At 48.1% G+C, this 21,229-nt stretch overlaps 2 protein-coding genes across 3 annotated transcripts in view; one reads left to right on the top strand and one right to left on the bottom strand.

Moving 5' to 3' along the window:
* Window positions 1–1,372: 1,372 nt before the first annotated feature.
* Window positions 1,373–11,064, top strand: TYMS (thymidylate synthetase). 2 transcript variants are annotated; one of them, XM_072828966.1, is made up of 7 exons: window positions 1,373–1,595; window positions 3,475–3,548; window positions 5,997–6,171; window positions 7,621–7,722; window positions 8,507–8,682; window positions 9,259–9,330; window positions 10,470–11,064. In XM_072828966.1, exons 1-7 carry the CDS (start codon window positions 1,388–1,390, stop codon window positions 10,605–10,607), a joined length of 945 nt encoding a protein of 314 aa, XP_072685067.1. In that variant the 5' UTR covers window positions 1,373–1,387; the 3' UTR covers window positions 10,608–11,064. The 2 variants fall into 2 exon arrangements, with proteins under 2 accessions (XP_072685067.1, XP_072685068.1); XM_072828967.1 differs by lacking the exon at window positions 1,373–1,595 and adding an exon at window positions 2,107–2,217.
* Window positions 11,065–11,742: 678 nt separating this feature from the next.
* ENOSF1 (enolase superfamily member 1) overlaps window positions 11,743–21,229 on the bottom strand; it is a 29,099-nt gene continuing 19,612 nt past the window's right edge. The window contains exons 11-16 of the mRNA XM_072828965.1: window positions 20,190–20,324; window positions 16,977–17,018; window positions 15,826–15,955; window positions 15,491–15,590; window positions 12,700–12,781; window positions 11,743–12,134 (exon numbers count right to left, since the gene is read on the bottom strand). Of these exons, the coding sequence (XP_072685066.1) occupies window positions 12,033–12,134; window positions 12,700–12,781; window positions 15,491–15,590; window positions 15,826–15,955; window positions 16,977–17,018; window positions 20,190–20,324 (591 nt within the window). The 3' untranslated portion in view covers window positions 11,743–12,032. The remainder of the gene's footprint in view (window positions 12,135–12,699; window positions 12,782–15,490; window positions 15,591–15,825; window positions 15,956–16,976; window positions 17,019–20,189; window positions 20,325–21,229) is intronic.

Below are 21,229 nucleotides of genomic sequence, written 5' to 3'. Positions count from 1 at the left end.
GGCAGAGGGAGAAGCAGGCTCCTCACAGGGAGCCTGATGCAGGATTGACTCCATCCTGGGTCTCCAGGAACACCCCTGGGCCGGAGAGGGTGCTAAACCACTGAGCCACCTGGGCTGCCCTATATATACATTTTAAAAGGGGGTGTGGGAGGACTGGACAGAGGGAGAGCAGACAGAGAATCTCAAGCAGGCACCACACTCAGCTCTGAGCCTATGCAGGCAGGGAGATCATGACCTGAGCTGAGACCAAGAGTTAGAGGCTTAGCCAACCGAGCCACCCAGCCACCCCCCCACCCCCTGCCCTTAACTTTGTCTTTAAGTCATCTCTACACCCAACATAGGGCTGGAACCTGCAACTCCTACATCAAGAGTCCCATGGTCTACTGACTGAGGGAGCCAAGAACCCCTAGCACATTTTAAACTCATTATCAAATAGCTCTGATCAGTGTTTCCGCTATAAACATCTCACAGTAAGTGCATATCTTAGTATTAAAAACTTGAAACTGGCTGGGTGTCATCAATTCAATAAAAAAGCTGCCTATTGGGCAGCCCGGGTGGGTCGGCGGTTTAGCGCCGCCTGCAGCCCAGGGCCTGATCCTGGAGACCCGGGATCGAGTCCCACGTCGGGCTCCCTGCATGGAGCCTGCTTCTCCCTCTGCCTGTCTCTGCCTCTCTCTGTGTCTCTCATGAATAAAAATCTTAAAAAAAAAAAAAAAAAAGCTGCCCATTTCACTTGCTCCAGCTACTGGCCTTCGGTGAAGATGGCGAAAACACATGCACATTGCTTGGCAGCATGACCCCCTTAGTTGCAGGGAACGTACCTCAAAGAACAGAGTTTTGTTTTTAGGTTAATTAATTAATAATTATTTACTCAGACACAGAGAGAGGCAGACACAGGCAGAGGGAGCCCGGTGCGGGACTCGATCCCAGGACCCCGGCATCACCACCTGAGTGCGAGGCTGACCCTCAACCATCCAGCCACCCAGGTGCCCCTGTTTTTAGATTTTCCGAGCACGTGGGGGCGTCGCAGCTTCCGCTTAGTGCTGAAAGGCGCGGCGGACCCGGACGCTCCCTAACCAGCGCAGCCTTTTTCAGCCAAGGCACCGAGACCCAGGCTCCGGGCGGCAGCTTTCAAGTCCCGCGAACGGCCGCCGCGCGGGAGCTCGGAGCAGGAGCGCGCGCCCGGCCCACCTGGGGCTCCGCCTCCGCCCGGGTCGCGGGGGGCGGCGCGGGGCCGACGTCACCAGGCCGGAAGGGGCGGAGTCGCCGCCACGGCGGCGGGAAAAGAGGCGCGCAGGAAGGCACGGCCCCGCGGCAGCCCGCCGCCCGCTCTGCCGCCCGCTCTGCCGCCCGCTCTGCCGCCCGCTCTGCCGCCGCCGCCCGCGCCATGCCCGCCCCCGGCTCCGAGCTGCAGCGCCCGCCGTCGCCGCCCGCCGCGCAGAAGCCGCGCGCCCGGCCGCAGCCGCCTCCCCACGGGGAGCTGCAGTACCTGGGGCAGGTGGAGCACATCCTGAGCTGCGGGGCCCGGAAGCACGACCGCACGGGCACGGGCACGCTGTCGGTGTTCGGCATGCAGGCGCGCTACAGCCTGAGAGGTGACCGCGCGCGCGGCGGCGGGCCTCGGGGCGGGGGCGGGGGCGGGCCGGGCCGGGCCGGGCCGGGCTGGACCCCGGGACCTCCGTAGCCCCGCTTTGCGGACGCCAAACCCGAGGCTCGCGCCAGGGAGCCGAGCAGTGGGAGCTGAAACCGGGTCCTTTGGCTCCGAGGCCTGCGCCCCAGATCATGCGTGGACACAGCGGACCGCTCTGGCCCACGAGCGGACACGGTCTGGGGTTGTCTGCCTCCCAGTAGACACCGGGACGGGACCTGCCTGGGCTGGGCCACGGGCTTCGCTGCAGAGCCCCCTTCTTTTTTTTATTGCTCCTCCTCCTGTCTCCCCGACCTGGCCCCTCGGTTTTGCAAAGTATTTAAAAATTGGAGCGAACGAATACGGTCGGGTCAGCGGCGCGCGGGAAGAGGGCGCGAACCCAGAGGGGCTGGGCCGGAACTTGCGGTTCCGTCAGTTTTTCCGTCTGGGCCTCGCGAACCAGCTCTCCTCTTAAACCCTGAAACAGGAACGCCAGAGTCCGAGAAGTTCTTCTTCGCCCTTTCCATGCATACAGATGGCTCCTGGAAGCTTCTCGAGGGTTGACACAGTGGGGGTGGGGCACAGGACAGGTACCCTTGACACAGGTGCGGGGGTGGTGTTGAGGGAAACTTTACTAATATTATCTTTTAAAGATGTTATTTGTTTATTTATTCATGAGAGGCACAGAGAAATAGAGCACCAGAGACACAGGCTCCACGCAGGAGGCCCGACGCGGGACTTGATCCCGGGACTCGGCCACCGGAGTGGGACGAAGGCCCTGGGACTAAGGCGGCGCTAAACCGCCGAGCCACCCGGGCTGCCCAGACTTTACTATTAGTAAAGCTGATTCCCTCCACCCCAGGCCCATCCTGCAGACCAGAAGCTGCCCAGGCCGCAGTGGCTGGTCGGCCTTAGACAGGGATCCACCTTCCTGCAGCTCCACACAGCCGCCTGGGAGGAGCCACAGAGCTCGTTTTTCCTCCAGCCCATCTGCCTAGACCGTGGGCAGGTTACCTCTCCGGTCTTCAGCTTCCTCTTGTGCTTAAAATAGAGGAAATCCAGCTCAGTAGGCAGTACTGATAAAAGTAGGTGCTTGAAAAGCACCTGTTACACAGATATCAGCCATAAAACTGATGAGGTGAACTGAATAGGTGCCGAATTTAGAGAAAAGCTTTTACATTTTGATCTCTCTGTTGCTTGATGCAAATGTGTATCTTCCCCCCTGGTGCCTGGAAGATGGAGATCTTAAGGATGTCTCAAGGAAGCTGGTTTTCAGGATTCAGTAGGGTCATGCATACCAAGTATTTAAGCAGTTACTATTTTACACTTAAATAGTAGAGGTTAATTTGCCTTGCAAATAATGAAAACTGTTCTCTTTGGCTTTGGTTGGTGTGATATCTACTCTTCCCTGGACTTGAGCCAGTTTTCCTTGGCAGGATAATCATGGAATAGCCCTGGGAGCCTTCAGCCTTTGTCCTAGGGCACATTTTGTGTGTTGTCTAAACACCTCCACGAAGGAATCACAGGAACTGGGAAGTGGATGGTAGCTGTTTTCCTGTCCACATGGGCATGCCTGCCTGGCCAGCGCCCCATCTCACCGTGTGGAATTCTGTGGTGGTCAAGGATTGAGGAGGGCAGTCTCAGTCTGAATTGTGTCACTGACTTGCGCTGTAGCCTGGGAGCTCTACCCCATTCTGGGGCACCCATGTGATTGCAATCACACTTTTCTAGTTGGTCCTGTGGCAGCTCAACAGCCTTAGGTCCCAGGACAGTCTTCCTCCACAGAGAAAGTTGGATGATATGTTCTCTTTTCCCGTCTTGAAATTATCTTGCAAACTGTTTTTCAGATGAATTTCCTCTGCTGACAACCAAACGTGTATTTTGGAAGGGTGTTTTGGAGGAGTTGCTGTGGTTTATCAAGGTAAGGAAGCTGCTGCTATTGGAATCAGCAGTCTGTTCTCAACCCAGCTCCAGTGAAATCCTTCTACAAGCCCAACTATGTCACTCCTCACCTGTCGCCCTTAGTGGTTCCCATTTCACTCACTAAGAGCTGGGGCCCTCACCTGGGGCCTTTGGCCTAGCTCTGGCTTCAGCAAAGTGGCGCTCACTGTCCTCCACCCATCTGGCCTCCTTGCTAATCTTTGAGTATGTCAGGACATTCCCACCTAGGTTCTGATGCTTGCCAGTCTTGCTCCCTAGAACCTTCTTCCCCTAGATGTAGCATGACTCACTCCCCTACCTTCAAGTCCCCACTGAATGAGCCTTCCCTCACCTCCCAATCTAAGACTGTGATTACCCTACACACACACACACACACACACACACACACACCCACCCTACTCTTTGTTTTCTCCATGGAGAAACATCATCAGCTGATCTATAATGTCTACCCTCTCCCTTTCCCCATACAAGGGAGAAGGTAGACAACAAATAAACAAGTAAAATGTATTAGAAGCTTCATAAAGGCAGAAAATTTTGTTTTTTTTCTTCATGTTTATATCCCCTGAGCCTAGAACACAGCCTACCATATAGTAGGTACTCAACATAGATTGATCACTGAGTATAGATCCCAGCTATGTTCTCATATTTGTATAAGCTAGAAGGATCTAGAGTTACAAGCTGTACTTCTTCCAAAGGGCCACGTGGGTACCTCAAGCAAAGGCTGGAGTGCTGTGACGATGGACAGCTTCCTCTCGCTCGGTCTCCTGGTCCAGATCAGTGATGTTCTGGCCAGTGCTGGTCAGAGGGTGCCTGAGGAAATGGGCTCAGTTGTGGGCCGTGTAGAAGCTGGGATCCCTCCTGCAGAGCATCAGTGTGGCTTGTATGGCCTTTGGCCAAACCAGACCCAAGACTTCTTACTGCATTTTAGAAAGGGTTTATTTAGGTTTGGATCTAGTGTTCCTTACTTCCATGTCCTTGAGGTATTTTCTTCTGTGTTATCTTACCTCAGCTGGCAGTGAGCATCTAGTTCAGGTGTGTCATCAGAAACCTCAGAAGAGGCCATTTGTAAACCAGCTAGAGCTCAGTCTAAATGGATGAAAGGGGAGGCATTAGAAGCAACATGGGAGGGGAGCACTTAGATGGCTCAGTCAGTTAAGCATCCGACTCATGATTTCAGCTCAGGTCTTGATCTCAGGGTTGTGAATTCAAGTCTTACATTGGGCTCCACACTGGCCATGGAGCCTACTTTAAAAATAAATAAATAAAAAGGAAGAAGGAGCAATATGAGAGAGATTGAAAAATTACTTATTGGAGGTGAAAAAAATAGTACAAACTCAGAAGGGTGGAAATGAGATGCTCAGAAATAAAATGCATTCACTGATTTTATCTTAATTTAGCTTGAATTCAGGATTCTAAGTACTCTTTACTCAGACTCACCTCTGGTAGAGTTGCTACCTGGGTAACTGGATGAAACACTGGGGTCAAGATGACCCCACACTGCATCTGGCATCTGTGGGCAAGATGGCAACGTGGGGCCTGTGCCGAGGTTCGGATCTGTGGAGCACTGAGCACTTTGCTTGTGTTCTCTAACCCTCATAGTAAGATGTGTGGGGATAAGGCTGTGCTCTTCCACGGGTGGGGTAGCGAGGCTAGGGGGTCAGGGAGCTGTCAGGGGAGAGGGATGATGGAGGGCAGGCACAGTGTGTGTGCTTGCTTGCTTGCTTGCTTATCACCATTACAGCACATCATACCCAGAGGCTGCTGTGAGTTCTGTCTTTGACCTGGATGCATGATCAGGACACAGGTTAGGATGATATCAACCGAATCTAAGGAGATGACATATAAGAAATAAACACAGGCTTATACTTGGGGAAAAACAAAAGCCCACCTTAACTGCAAATACAGGTTGGAGTAAACATAACTTCACAGTGGTACACGTGAGATAATATGACTGATAGATTTGTAAGAAAAGCCGATGCTGATTAGGCCAATTAAACATCCTATGTACCAGATCTAAGATACATTGAGCAGATTGTAGGTGAGGCATTAAATGCATTTTGGGGGAATCACGCTTAGACACAAAACACATTTGGTTGAAAAACAGCTGTTAGGTGAGGTGGGAATAATGAAAGGACTTGGAGGTGTTTGATCTAGAATGTTTGGTTGAGAGGAGTAGAAAGACAAATTGAAAGGGTATTTCCAAGAATCACCTGTCCTGGAAGTGATTCTGGGAGACTGTCCTAGCAGCCCTCAAAAAGTTGGGGCCTTGACTGGCCCTTAAAGATAGGACACGCTGTTCAGGACACATTGAGTGCCTGTCTCTGGTATGTTAGCACAAGCCTGAGGGTAAATTGGTGGAGGCTCTTAGGGTGTCAACTCCTTATGGCTCAGTACACTTGGATATCTCCTCTGCTCTCCTGTCTTCCAGGGATCCACAAACGCTAAGGAACTGTCTTCCAGGGGAGTGAAAATCTGGGATGCCAATGGGTCTCGAGACTTTTTGGACAGCCTGGGATTCGCCAACCGAGAAGAAGGGGATTTAGGCCCAATTTATGGCTTTCAGTGGAGGCATTTTGGGGCAGAATACAAAGATAAGGATTCAGGTGAGAAAACAAAAACGAAGCCTCAGATTTCCTGAGTACCCATCACAGCGTGAGTTTGCCCCATCATTTTGAGTGAAGTTGCGGGTGGTAAGAAGCCTGTGTCTGGGGAGTTGATGTATAACTTTGACCTCGTGAGAGGCCGTTTCGGATTCAGGTAGAAGTCAGATCACACACTTGGTTGTTAGCATTTATGGGGTGCTTGGTACTTTCTGTACTGTTTTATTAGCAGATAGCAACATAGTTGGATGGTTGGATGCCATGCTGGAGGATAAGGTAGGGGAAGTTCATCTAGGGAACATAAAGCCTCGGGATTGCCTTATGGTGGCTTGATCTCCCTTTTTAAGACTGTGCCACCCAAAAAAAAAAAAAAAGACTGTACCACCCAGCACATTTTAGCTGGTGTCTGTGTGATAACGGTTTTTGGATCACCCTCTGCTCCCTGCCCTCCTGGGTTGGAAGAAGATGAAACATCTTATTCCTGGACATCTACCTTCCTCAGTCACTTTGCTCTGGTTCTTTTCTGTCCTGCCTATCCATAGGTCAGGGGTTGCAAAAGCTAATGCTTAGCTTCCTCAGGGGGGGTGTGTCTATGTGTGTGTACACACATGCATAGGAAGTACTAGCTTGCTGGTTGGATAGTAACCATTGCTAATTTTAGCATCTGTAGATTTATGTAAGCACCACAACCAAAAGCCAGAACTGTACTATCACAGTGCATCTTTTTCTTAATCTTTATTACTTTTTCTGAAGCTGTGATCGTGACAGGACTTTCTACCCCCCAAAGTTAAGAACTACTGGACAGAACATAGTCTGACACCAGTAAGGGGAGGTTTAACCTTCACATAAAGCTTCACATGAAGCTCTGCACTTCGCAGATGTTGCAGCTTTCCAGTTCCATTTCAGAAGGAAGGCGAGGAATTAAAGTCCAGAGACCAGAAATGGGAGAAAAGTACAAGGTGGTGTGAGAGTTACAGAGGTTTCTTGATGTTTATAAATCAGGTGTTTTGCTGCTAGATTGTAATTTTAGGTAGAAGTGTTGGGAGAAGAGGATCTGGAGCATAGAAAGGAGTTCACAGTAAGATCCAGTACTTTCTGCGGCAGCAGAGTGTGACAAGAATGGTTGCTGGGCATAGAGATCGTCCAGTGGTAACCCCTGGAAGAAACTGATTGCTGGGATTAGAGAAAGTTAGCAATGGGGGAGGGGTGGCACGATGACAGATTAAATATTTAAGGGACTCTTTCACAGAAAAGAAAATAGACTTTGTTATGGCTCTAGAGGATAACAGCCTTACCCTACAAGATCTGAGGAATTTGTAGAGTACATTAAATATCCTGTAGCATGGCTACAAAGGGCTGTGGTAGGACAGTGATAGATGGCCTCTAAAGCCATCTCACAAGATGCTGTGATTGACATATAGGTGTGTCTTCTCTTTTTTGACAATTCTACAGATTATTCAGGTCAAGGAGTCGACCAGCTGCAAAAAGTGATTGACACAATCAAAACCAACCCTGACGACAGAAGAATTATTCTGTGTGGTTGGAATCCAAAAGGTTGAAACCATTCCAGTTATTCTCTTGTGTCCTAACTGTACCATTAGCACAAAGGGAAGCCATGTTGCCTTGCATGGAGGCCACTGCTGAGAGGCTGGACCCTGGGATCCACTCCCAGCCACATGGCTGGTGTGACCCTGGGCAAGTCCCACTTGGGCCCATTTTCAACTTCAGATGATGGAGCTGGGTGAAGATGATCTTAATGTGTGTATTTATACTTGTTTTACTTCGGGGGGGGGGGGGCTTTAAATTACCTATAAAAATATACCTAGGATTTTAAATACAGTTTAAACTGGGGCAGGTGAAGTTTCATATCTCCTCCATCTGGCTCTTATCCTTTTAACAGTTATATTGTAAAATTAAACTCTACCAAGGTGTAATAAGTATTGGCCAGAGTGGAAGGTTTGCTTTAGGTTTGAATAGAGGAGGGTGTGCCAGTTTCCTGTGGCCCCTGGAAATGAATTCATTTCTCCCATACTGTAGTTTGGTGCCATGAAGGTGGCACAAATAATTTGAGCTTGGATGATTGTTGCTTCAATTGTAAACATTATCTGCAGGAGTCTTCTGTTGATGGATGGGTCACTGTAGGCGTTATGCCATCCTCAGGATTGGAATGGGTGCTCTTGACACAGGGAGGTGTGGGTCATGGGGCAGTGGCCCAGGGGCTATTTCTCATGATCTCCCCCGTATGACTTCCCTTCTGTTTCTCTCCTGTTTTAATTTGTGGGTAGCTGCATTCCTTAAAACCACGCATGCCTCATTTTCCTTTGTGCTGGTTCCTCAGATCTTCCTCTGATGGCCCTACCTCCGTGCCATGCTCTCTGCCAGTTCTATGTGGTGAACGGTGAGCTGTCCTGCCAGCTATACCAGAGGTCAGGAGACATGGGGCTGGGCGTGCCCTTCAACATCGCCAGCTACGCCCTGCTCACCTACATGATCGCACACATCACAGGCCTGAAGGTGGGCTGCTCTCAGGAAAGAACGGCTGCTGCCAGCCGAAAGCACTGAGCGCTTAGATTATTTAATGTGGAAAGACTGATTGCAGAGAAGTCAGTGTCTGATTAGTTTTAAAATGTGACGTTAGAAATCTAGTTGGTCACCTGGCAAGCTTCCAGGAAGCTATCCTGTCTTTGTCGTTTGTATAACAAACAGGTTTAGATAGGTTATTTATAACACAAGACAACTTTTGTGAATATCAGCTTTTCTCAAAAGCTACACTGGTGAAATTATTTTCTGAAAAGCCTTGGAATGTCTGCAAAGTCTATATAATGTGCTTTTTCTTTTACATTAAAAGATTTTATTTCTTTATTCATGAGAGACACAGAAAGAGGCAGAGACATAGGCAGAGGGAGAAGCAGGCTCCATGCAGGGAGCCTGATGCGGGATTCCATCCTAGGACCCCAGGATCATGACCTGAGCCAAAGGCAGACGCTCAACCGCTGAGCCACCCAGGCGCCCCCATAATGTGCTTTTAAATGATCTGTCTTAAATTGAAACTAAAACATTTACCATTTTGCTTGTTCTGGTGGGATCTAGCCAGGTGACTTCATACATACTTTGGGAGATGCGCATATTTACCTGAATCACATTGAGCCGCTGAAAATACAGGTAAGACTGTTATTTGTCACTATGGAGTTTGGTACCTTCTCTTGATAAAAGGCTCCCTTATAGAACATCCCTTGTGTAACAGACTGTCTGCTCTGTGCTGGGGAAGAAATAAGATGCCCTGCTCTGGCTGCAGGGCTTCAGCTTAGGGGTTTGTGGTGGGCAGGTGGGCAGGGACAAGGCAGACACATCTCAGCAACCACAGGCACTTAATGTGACCGTGCCCTGAGATACAAGAGACTACTGTGAGAGAGAGAGAGAGAGAGAGAAAGAGCCCGTATTTAGACCAATGGGTGTGGGACCTTCCCAAGGTAGCATCTCGACTTATTTTTACTTGGAGAATTTAAATGGTGATGTTTTCCCTTTATTACGTTAAATGCCATACACAGCTATTAACTTTCAAAAGTTTGTCCAAATCCCAAGTTAACAGCAGCCAACAAATGATTTGAAGTGGCAATTAAAATGTGTCTAATGCTTAATGAGTCCCCAGAAAAAAAAACTGAACTGAACCCTTTGAGCCCCTTCCAGATGAGATCCAGGTTTTGAAAGTTCCTCCTTTGTGTGGAGCTTGGCTGCTTTTGTGTAGAGGGTTACTTCAGGGTTTACCCAGTTGCTTCTCTGGCTGTCTGCTCCAGAGATGCTGGACGGAGTAATGTGAGGTTGGAACCCATGTCCACATCCTCATTGCTGCCATCTGTTCACGCCAGGAACCCTGGCTTGCATCCCTCTCTGTTGTCAACAGATGTCATCTTCCCTCACCCTCTTTGCCAGGGACAGTTGAGATAGGGATTATGGGACTCAAATAACCATACTTGAGTGCCTAATAGGAGTCACAGATATGAAAGTAAAGACTGTTGTCCCATCCTTAATACGTTTACCAAGAGCAGTCAATTATAAGATGAGCCACTAGGCTCCTCAGCTGGTGTGCTACCACCCAGACATCCTTCATTCTCTACATGTGGGAAAGAAATCAGTTGGTTACATTCCAGAAGTGTTCCATAAGCAGGGGCAGGTGTCTGCACTATTACACTCCAGTGGAATAATATTTTGTTGATAAAATACTATGTACCTGTTTCACAAGGAACAGAGTTAAAGCAGGTTGTATGGATAATGGCAAAATAATGGTCTCCTATTGTTTTTAGCTGCAGCGAGAACCAAGGCCTTTCCCAAAGCTCAGAATCCTTCGAAGAGTTGAGAAAATTGATGACTTCAAGGCTGAAGACTTTCAGATCGAGGGGTACAATCCTCACCCAACTATTAAAATGGAAATGGCTGTGTAAAGTGCTTTTAAAAGAGGTGATATTCAGTCTGTAGGGGTTGACTGAATGCCCAGGCTTTCACTCCGTTTGCCCTAGAGGGAGGAGGAGGAACTAGGTCAAAAATCTCTCGTGACCAGCAGCTATTATTCATTAACTTATAAGATGTTGCCACTGGCAAACATAATCTTGTGGCTTCTCTTAGTAACCAAAAGCTTTGAGTTTGGTTGACTCACTAAGGTGTGAAAGTGCCGAGTTTGGGAATAAAGTCAGGAAAGTGAACACTGAAATACACTTAAAATATGTACATGCATTTCAATCCGTTTTTATGAAGGTCTGCGAATTTCAAGAATTACACATCAGCTGTTAACCCCAAATTTGAGCAAGCTGAGGAACACCAGCATTCTTAATGTACAATTGTGGCTATGAACATTTAAAGTTATTTGCTTTATATATTGTTATAATAAAGGTGTGTATTGCATTTGTGTTCTGCATTCATCTTTTTAAATTTTTTATTCTATATTGCTATTCTGCTCACTTCCTGCCCTAAATAGATTTAACTGAACCCTCCTAAATAAACCTATGCTCTACTCTCATTTGGATACTGCTCAGAAGTTTAGTATTTTTTTTTTAATTTTTAAAGGTATTTTTTTTATTTATTCATGAGAGATGCAGAGACCAAGGCAGAGGGAGAAGCAGGGAGCCCCGAAGTGGGTCTCGATCCTGAGACACTGAGACGGTAGCCGCTCAACTGCTGAGCCACCCAGGTGTCCCAAGGTTTAGTATGTTTTTTAAATGGTAACTAAGTATTTTGCCCTATATTTTTTCTGTGGTTCATCTAATTCTGGCTGCATTTATCATTAGCACATGATGATTATTTAGGATAAAGGTTTATTTAAAGATAATGGGAAAATAATGGATGAAATGCCATTTTCCTGCCTATTCCCGCTGCCATGGTTTCAGTATGGTATGAATCCTCTACTAACACACTTAGCCCTGGAGTAGTTTAGCCTTTCTCTTGCTCAGTCTAATCCTGTGAAATCCTTTTACCTTTGTTACACACCAGCTACCCCATGGTGCTGCAGAACTATTTTTACTATGCTAATTTTTGACAAGTGTTAGAATAAGGCATTGTTCCAATAATTGTGCAAGCTGCTGCTTATTTTCAAAGTACAGTTTAATGTCTAGGTACCAGCACTTGATATAAATTTTGTTAACATCTTTCTAGACTTTGAATTCAATCTAAATTTGTTCAAGGATTAATTAGGAGAATATGTGTTTATTTGCTAAAAGAATCAAGGAATGGCAACTGAGCTGATTTTTGAGGTTACAAGGACTTTTAGCTGAACTTGTTTTGATTGCTAGGATGATCCTTTCCCTTGTTTTTACAAAAGCATACCCAAAAAGTTTTTTAAGTTTTCACTTAGAAAAGAGTGTTAGGCTGAACATTTAATTCTCTTGAGCAGCAAGGAGTTTCTTCCAGACTTCACCATCTGGATATTGGTGTTTCTTCACAGACTCCTCCTTCATTTCTGTTGAATAACCAGCATCCTATCAAACAAAAAGTTGAGTCGTGTCAATAACCACCTGGAACAAAACTCCTATATGTATCTCTGCTGCTCGTAGAAAGTTTTCAGATTGTTTGAAATGGAGAAGGATACACTTTACTGGCTACATCTCAGTATTAAATTAATCATATTTCCTTTGACAATTCAACCTCTGTCAGTGAAAATGACATCATGTCTTGGACATGATGAAGATAAATGGTCCAGATAACATCTGCAGTTAAGTGTTTCAGTTCAGTAACATGCTAGATGGTGTCAAGTTTTGTTTTTGTTGTTTGGGTTTTTTTGGGGGCGGGGGGCTTGCACAAGAAGTATACATTTTAATGCCTCAGCTGGTGTTGGGGAGAAAGGCTGGCATTAGAGAAGCCTTTTCAAGGCAATTTCACCCTCGACCCTGACCTTCAGGCCTTGGTTATTTGATATTGCTGTAATTTCTGATATTGCTGATATTCTGTAATTTCTAGATACTGAAAATTAGGGAGATAGCTTTGCACTCTAGTGTCCAACCTACAAGAACAAGTATACAGGGGCTGGCCCCTGGCCAAACTCACCTTAGGAGGCATGTAGGATGCCTTCTTGATTATCACAGGATACCTGAAATGTTCATGCAGGTGATCGACATACTCACACATCCTAGGAGGAAGGACTTGGGTTAGGGCAATAATGTCCTGTTAGATCATTCGTGTGGCACTGTTAAAGCAAAGGGACGAGCAACACTAAAGAAAGGGCAGACTTCATCAGGCATGTGTTTCTATGCAAATCTTTCAACCTCTGCAGGTTCTTCCCCTCTGTAAAATAAAGCACTGTGAGGGGTCCAACGAAGTCTCATGGGGGTAGGGGACCAAAAAGTTCTCTTATAACCTACAGATCGTGCCGGACTTACCATGTTTTGACTTAAGATGTTTCGACTTCACGATGAAGCAAAAGCCATATGCATTCAGTAGAACCGTACTTCAAATTTGGAATTTGGATCTTTTCCCAGCTCGTCGTGATAGGCAAGCCGATCCTCCCTCTGATACTGGGCTGTGGCAGCAGTCCCATCAACCCACCAGCGTGAGGGTCGGCAGCCGATGCACTCGAGCGACTGTCTGAGCCGCAGCACAGTTCTGTCTCACACTCTCAGTATCCAGCAAATTACATGAGCTGTTCAACATTTTATTTACGTCAGATGATTCTTCCCAGACACAGGCTAATACAGGTGTTCTTTTTCCTCTTTTTAAATATTTTATTTTCATGAGAGAGAGGCAGAAACAGGCAGAGGGAGAAACAGGCTCCATGCAGGGTGCCCGATGTGGGACTCGATCCCAGGACTCCAGGACGCCCTGGGCTGAAGGCAGGCGCTAAACCGTCAAGCCACCCAAGGATCCCCTAGTAACAGGTGTTCTGAGTATGTTTAAGGTGGGCTAGGACAAGCTATGATGTTTAATAGGTTAGGTGCATTAAACACATTTTAAGGGATGCCTGGGTGGCTCAGGGATTGAGCCAAAATAAACACATTTTAAAATATTTTCTCAATAGATTAGTATTTATCGATGTTGGTATCAATATGTTACTATTTTAATATATTATGGTGGGTTTATTGGGATGTTAAGCTATCTTAAGCCAAGGGAGATCTGTAAAGGTTTTGTGACCCCAAAGGCATCAATTTAGACTCTCAATATCTGGGATTCTTTGGGTGCCTTTAGCCAAAACTTAGGTGAACAGATTAAAATCACTAAGTGAGATCCCATCCAGCTACACACATGATTTAGAAAAAGCACAGGTTTTACTATCAGTCCAATCTGTTCAAATTTGGTGTCAGCTACTTTCTAGTTTTGTGAATTGGGGCAAGTGACCTAACTCCGATACCTCACTTTGTCATTGGTTCATGAACAGCGAGGACAGGCCACCAACGTGCCCGGTGCTGGTAACTCACAAAAGGAACTGGCAAGACTGGGCCATGTGGTTTCAGTGGACACAGATACTAAGTTACTGACTAGGATATGCGTTATGTATAATCTATAAAGGACAGGCTACAGAAGAGCCAACCCCATGGGAGAGGACATTCTGGCCCTAAAGAATGTGCAGGGACTGGGTGCTCCAGGCACAGAGCAGAGGTGCTCTGCTCACACGGTAGCATTCCCGAGCAGAGCAGTGGCATGAGGCACCCTCGCCCACTTGAGGGTGGTCACAGCACACCATGCTCTGGGTTTGCCCCTTTCTCAGCCCTCAAGACTTACAGGACCTTGCAAGGTTGGACTGAACCTCCCCTTGGTCCCACCTTCAGGACTGAAGTGAGAAGGGGCAACAGCAGAATAACCCTGGAATGTTCACTTTTTATCATACATAATATTTCCGAAATAAAAGGCAGCATCTACGTACTCAGCCTCCAACTTCAGAGAGAAACCATTACCTTATCACCGAGGCCCCCTACCAACCCTCACAGGTCCCACTTCTCTCCCATGGTCCCATACTTGGTATTTACTATTCCCATGCATGTATTAGTGCCTGCACCATATAAAGATCACGGCCAGTGATCTTTCTGTGATACCACATTTAATTCTAGGAGGAAAGAAATGTATAATTAAGCTGCATGTGGGGGTGTCCGGGTGGCTGAGTTGGTTAAGCAGCCAGCTCTTGATTTCAGCTCACCTCATGATCTCAGGGTCCTGGGGCCAAGCCCCACGTCCAGCTGGCTCTAGCTCACTCTCTCTCAATCTCTCCCCCTCTGCCCCTCCCCCTGCTCGCTCACTGTCTCTGAAATAAGTCAATCCTTAAAATAACAAGATAAAAATAAAGCCGTATGTGTGCAGATAACTGGAAGACTGTCTTAGAGTTCACCTGAGACACGCTGAGAAACAAGGTGGAACTAGATGCGGGCAGATTATAGAAGACTCCAGCGCTGGCACCAGGACATTGAACAGAAGCAGAGAATATATGTATGATGAAAGCAAGGCTTTAAAAAGGAAAGAGTTCTGGGGGCTCAGTCGGTTAAGAGGCTGACTCTTGATCTCAGCTCAGGTCTTGATCTCAGGATCGTGAGTTCAAACCCTGCACTGGGCTCCATGCTGGGTGTGGAGTCTACTTAAAAAAAGGAGTTCTAGTTTCCAAGGGTTCCTCCATCCCACCCACCCACCATGTACTTAGAAGACAAAGGTGGCTCCCAAAAACCCGCCCCTCAAAGTTCTATTCACTGCTGGGGCACCAGTGTAACTGCCCCATATGAGAAAGGGGAAGCAAAACCAGCTCGGCCTCTGAGTTCCAGGACGTGGCAAAGGACAGAGCTCTCCTCGGGTCTCGAGAGCAGAGATGCAGAAGGTCTGGGTGGACTGCAGGACACTCCTGAAGTTAACTCCACATTACCTGTTCTGAAGGCTTGCAGAAACTGATATGAAGTCAAATATAATCAGGTGCTGAACCAGCTCACACAGGCCAACGCCACCAGCATGGGGGCAAACAGGAACTACAAGAAAGACAGATTTGTACTTAACGCCAAGCAGGGTGGGGGTGGGCGGATGAAAAGAAACCTGAGGGTTTTCTCATTGCCTGCAGGTGATTAGATCATTCTTTATTATTCAGGGATGAAATTCCAGGACCAAGATCATCAAAGTTTCCCTGATTAGGCTGAAAAGAGGGTCCCCCCCAGCAGGCGTGGGGCGGGAGGGACGTGGAACTTTGGTTTGGTGAGCAGCCCTTACTTTCAAATTTTTTGGCCATCAGCAACACTGAGAGGTTTTCATTGACACTTCCCAGCCTGCAGCTGTCAATCTGGAGAAACTGCAGGGCTTTTGCTTGTAGGAGTTGCTTAAATATCACTCTATTGTGGCACTGGAAACAGAAGTAAAATAAAACCAACAGAAGAGTCAGCTTTGGCTTTCAGGGCCTGCAAACCTGGCAGTGCACCAACCTGCAGTGCACCAAGGTGCTCAGCACGGGCCTTCAGGAAGCCGGGCGTCTATCTATTCTTTGTTCTCACCTGGCACGAAGCAAGCCCTGACAGTACAGACCTTACTGCTCCCTGCTTCATCAATCTGCTAGTGGCAGAGTGTGAGTCACACCAAAGTCACGCTGGCCTGACATCTATTAAGGAATAACCGTCAGAGCGGCTGGTAAGTGGGAGGCGAAGCGGAGCATCAGGAAGAAATACGGCGACGGCGATGAGCAGGTGGCTCGGATGCCAGAAAGCCACGGCTAAACAGCATTGCTCCTTTTGCTGGGAGAACCGAGAATCTGTTCCTTCACACTGCTCTGCTCGTGGGTGGACTGCCGCAGGTTTTGGCAGGCGTTGGGGCTTCGTTTATAAGCACCAAGAGTGAACGCAGTAATGTTTATTCAATTTGGAAGCTGGCTTTCCTAAAACCATTCAGTGCATCTTATGCCCTTGCAGGAGCAACTTTATTTATTAAAGATTATTTATTTGAGAGAGAGAGAGAGAGAATGCAGGGGGAGAGGCAGAGGGAGAGAATCTTCAAGCAGACTCCCTGCTGAGCGCAAAGCCCAATGTGGGGCTCGATCCAGGGACCCTGAGATCATGACCTGAGCCGAAGTCAGACACTCAACCAGCCCAACCACCCAGGCGCCCCTGCAGAAGCAGCTTTAAATTGCTGCCTTGTAAATTTTAATTAGATACCTTGACAAAGATTAATGGCCTTACATCATATAAATCGTAGCAAAAAAATATAAACTTTTGACTGTATCTGACTCCAGGCTCTAATGATGTGCGGTAAAACATCCCAAGTTTGGAGATGAAAACTTCCCAACCCAAAGTAGCCCCGGTGACAGGGCTTAATGTACACTGGTGTCCTCAGTGGGTGGCCACGTGCACGGACCCCAAGGAGATGGCACTTACCTGTTCTCCTGTGGCAACACCAATTCCTAACGGGGCCAATGCCTATAAAATATAAGGCAACCTGGTGTTATTTTCCTAAGTCTTTGAACTGAAGCTCTCAATGTTTAAAAATATTTACAGTTGCTTAACTACTGAGAGCTGAAGAAGGAAACGTCCCTGCTGCGGGGCTGTGGGGCGTGTAAGGAATGACAGAAGGTCGGCAAGGGGCTGGGTGTGTCTGCCCGTGAGAAGGCCAGGGCCTGTCCAGGCGCTGCCATTAGCTCCTTCCTGGCCGTCCTTCTGCAGATTCTCCCCACCGCCCCCCTTCGGTGGTCCTTCTAGAACAATCTCCCTTCAAGCTCAGTGAGTGGCCTTAGATTCACTTTACAGATCCGGCTGAGTTCACTCCTACAGGTGAAATCCTCACCTGGAGAATGCTGGAGTCTACCTGACACAGCACAGTTCTCTCTGTTTTCCCACCTCACCCCCTCCACCCAGGCTGGGGCTCTTCCCTTCCCGGCCCCACTGGGGATGCCACAGGCCCCTTCCTCAAGCACCTTCGGTTTCTGCCCAGCTTATCTCCCCATGTTTAGGGAGTAATAACAATGGCACCAACAGCTAACACCATCTGAGCTCTTACTGCCTGTCTGCTGGGGTTTGAAACCCTGACTGAATGACTCCCCGTCACAGCCCATGGGGATAGGGGTCACCATCGTCCCCATTTCACAGGGCAAGTAAGCAGAGCTACAAAGGGTACAAAGCTACAAAGGTGTAGAACTGGGGATAGAACCCAGGCCAACGCCATCGCCAGGGGAAGCATCTGAACCACTAGATAGGAAAACTTCCCTCTAGAAAAACCTTTCATTTGGGAGCCAGGTGTCCCCGCCCCTGCTACCTGTCCTGCCTCTATGTGTGGACGGAGGTGAGTCATGGATCACCCAGAGCTTTGGCCTCCTTGTCCCCAGGTCAGGAGTTAAAGTGGATGGTCCCTGGGGCACCTTTTAGCTTCCTGGTATATGCTTCTTAGAAACCTCTAATTTAAGTGAGTTCTCTATCTCAAAAAACAGAGTGGGGAATACCAGCCATTTGCCTTACTCACTCTACCATTTTAGAGCATATGTTTCTGACACTAAATAGATATCAACTTTTATTTCTTCCTTTTAAATATTTCCTGAGGGCAGCCCTGGGTGGCCCAGCGGTTTAGCGCCGCCTTCAGCCCAGAGTGTGATCCTGGAGGCCCGGGATCGAGTCCCATGTCGGGCTCCCTGCATGGAGCCTGCTTCTCCCTCTGCCTGTGTCTCTGCCTCTCTCTCTGTGTGTGTCTCTCATGAATAAATAAATAAAATATTTAAAAGAAATAAAAAATAAATATTTCCTGAACCTTCTATCGTCGGGCTGCCCTCTCCCTCACTGCCCACTCTCCGAGATCACTGGGAAAGCCTAGCTCTGCTTTCTGCCCGTACCACACTCCCCTGTTCTCCATCGCAATCCATCCAGCATGTTTTTTCCAGTCAAATCTTTAATCACATCCTCTCCTTCAGAACAGTACAGTGGCTCACAGTGTTGGGCTGCGTCTTCTGCACAGATGGACTCATCGTCAGGCCCAGGGACCCGTGCTTCCCACAACCCCCCACGTGTACCTCAACTGTGCTGGGTATCCCCACGGCCCCGCCTGTGCCTGCTGTCTCTGCAGCTTCCCCCTCCCCCGCCCACTTCATGCAATGAGTGGATGGCCGTCTCCACGGGCACAAAACCTCAGAGGGCTGAAGCCTGGACAAGCTTCCAAGGAGACTTGTCAGGTGGGGGTGGAGGGCAGGTGCAGGTCCTTGCTGTGTGGGCAAGCGGCAGCACTAGGGCATGGCGACCCAGAAGAACCCCAAGGTGAAAGTCTTCATCAAACTATGGCCTCTCACCAGATTCTCATTTCAGAACGACTCCTCAGAAGCTTTCAGGTCTGTTTAAGCCAACAGTCACCCCGACCTTGGTGCAACTCTGCTCAGGACCAGCTGTTGCCTTACCTCCCGAGGGCGCTCCACCGTCCTGGCCCACACCTGTGTCTCCCTTCAGTAACCTTCCTTCTACTCTCTCAGGACTCAGGGCCCCAGCCAGCAATGCCACCTATCTAGGATTCACGTGTCTTCCTTTCTTTGCAGGGAGGCTGTAAGTGGGAGGAACGGAGGGCATCCCTCGAACACAGGCTTCTGCGCAGGGCCCGATATCAGGAGCTCCTATGTTCATGGACTGAGAGGAATGGAGCAGGATGGCCCCAGTAGGACCCACAGCTTCACACAGGGCACACCAAGGTGTCCCTCCCAGAACTTGGAACTGACTGTCCTCAGAGTGATCATTTTCAGAGTAGGGGAGAATATAGCAATGCAGAGTCAGCTCAGGGGGATCGTCTGCTCCCAGGCAGGCAGGAGTGGACTATAAGGCCAGCAAAGCTACGTAGGGGTATGTGCTTCCCCGGGGAGGGGTGAGGCTTAAGACTCAGCACGTCCAGTGCCAGGGGCAGGCACATCCGCGCTCTGTGGGTGGATGCTTGGGGCCTCCTTGGACAACACGGTCGCATATTCACATCAACAACCTGCCCTGATTTCTCGCTTATCCAAAAGCCTTTGGTTTAATGTGGCTCCTCAGGGATCTTGCTCTGGTCAGAGGATACAAAAATCTAGTGCTCCCAGAAGTTGGGAGTTCTCTTTATAAATTTATTACCTGGCATTCTGGCTTTATATACATCAGCGCCAGATACCTGGCTAAAGGGAGACGCTTCCTGAGAAAGGATGTTCCTCAGATATTCTGATGTATCCGGGGCTCCCTAAACCCGACAGGTAGGGAACCTGGGTGGATCTGTGATCTGTGCGGGAAGTGCCCCGGTGTGAGGGCTCTAGGCAGCCTTCTCTTGGGGCAGCCTGACCTTGGCCTTAGCTAAGCAAATCTCGTCTTTTGGGTCAACCAGAGGAATCTACACTTTTCATTCTGGGTGAATAAAATATTTTAATATCAGTCCGATTTCTATAGTTACAAAGTATGGAGCCATGTCTATTAATCTTTGGATTGCTGGCAGCCTTTCAACTCTTAGCAATATACTATCTCTAAAATAAATAGAAATGTTAAAAGAAATAAGCAAAAGAATTTTAGGATCTGTCATGGCCACTTCAGAAAACCAACTACCAACAACAAAAATTATCTACCTATCTATCTCAGTAGTGTCAGGGGCAAGAGCAGTTTTTCTACCTTGGAAATGGTGGCATGTCCCAGAATGTCATCCGGGGAGGTGGGCTCCTCAATCCACAGTGGCTTGAACTCAGCCAGCTTTGACATCCACTTTACTGCCTCGGGCACATCCCAGCGCTGGTTGGCATCCATCATCTGCAAGAAGACCGAGAGAGACCCTTCACTGTGCGGTCTGCCTGGTGCTGACTTGTGACTATGGCTCTAAGCGAGGAAATGCCGTCACTTGGTGCCACTGACTACTGATAAGACTTCTGGAGGGAGCCTGACATTTCCTCCATGGAGGACCAGCATGCAGCGAGCACAAAGGTGGCCAAAGAGCAGCCACCAAGACTGGAACTGTGGCTCTTGGAGTAGGTGCAAGTCACTCACAGAGCTACTGTGATGTCCTAAAGAGCCCTGGGCTAGACCCAGTAGTGCTCAATGGCCCTGGAGCTCTGGCCCAATCTTCACTTAGGTGGCGCCCAATTACATTTGTCTTGCAGTATTCATTATTCTGGAAACTATTTTATCACATTCTGAATTATGCATCACCAATTCTGAATTTGATCACTGGTCATTTATCGACTACTGCTAACTATGAGTTTGGCACAATAATAAATAACCCAAACTCTACTATTAATGAAGCACCTACTTAACTGGCCATTTTATGGATTTTGCCCCCTTTAGTGTTTACAACAACTCTATGAAGCAGTTCATATTAACTCAGTTTACAGAAAAGAAAATTGACATGGAGAGCAGTTAAGGAATTGGTCAAGAACAGTAAGTCACGTAAATGACCTTTGAACTCCTAGGTCCCGGCTCCCTGGAAGCCAGGTGCTGGGTGTGTAGACGCTAAGAAAGGGCCTCTTCATCCCTGACATTATCATGCTTACAGAAGACAGATATGGAGATGGACATGGTGGTGTGAGGTCCCTCAGGGGACATTATGAGGACCAGAGGACAATATATCTAGAATCAATCTGTATCACAAATTATTTGGATAACGATGGCCCCATAAGACAAAAGTTGCAGTAACTCGTGTATAAATAGTAGCAGTTCTG

Source organism: Canis lupus, chromosome 6 (assembly GCF_048164855.1).
Source record: "Canis lupus baileyi chromosome 6, mCanLup2.hap1, whole genome shotgun sequence".
NCBI classification, from domain to species: Eukaryota; Metazoa; Chordata; class Mammalia; order Carnivora; family Canidae; genus Canis; species Canis lupus.
This window is presented reverse-complemented; position numbering and strand designations above follow the sequence as displayed.

Excerpts from the sequence above, each read along its gene's own strand:
- TYMS (XM_072828966.1), top strand. The coding sequence starts at position 1,388 with ATGCCCGCCCCCGGCTCCGAGCTGCAGCGCCCGCCGTCGCCGCCCGCC. Across the intron at positions 3,549-5,996 it reads AGTTGCTGTGGTTTATCAAG|GGATCCACAAACGCTAAGGA; the intron begins GTAAGGAAGCTG and ends CCTGTCTTCCAG. Across the intron at positions 7,723-8,506 it reads GTGTGGTTGGAATCCAAAAG|ATCTTCCTCTGATGGCCCTA; the intron begins GTTGAAACCATT and ends CTGGTTCCTCAG.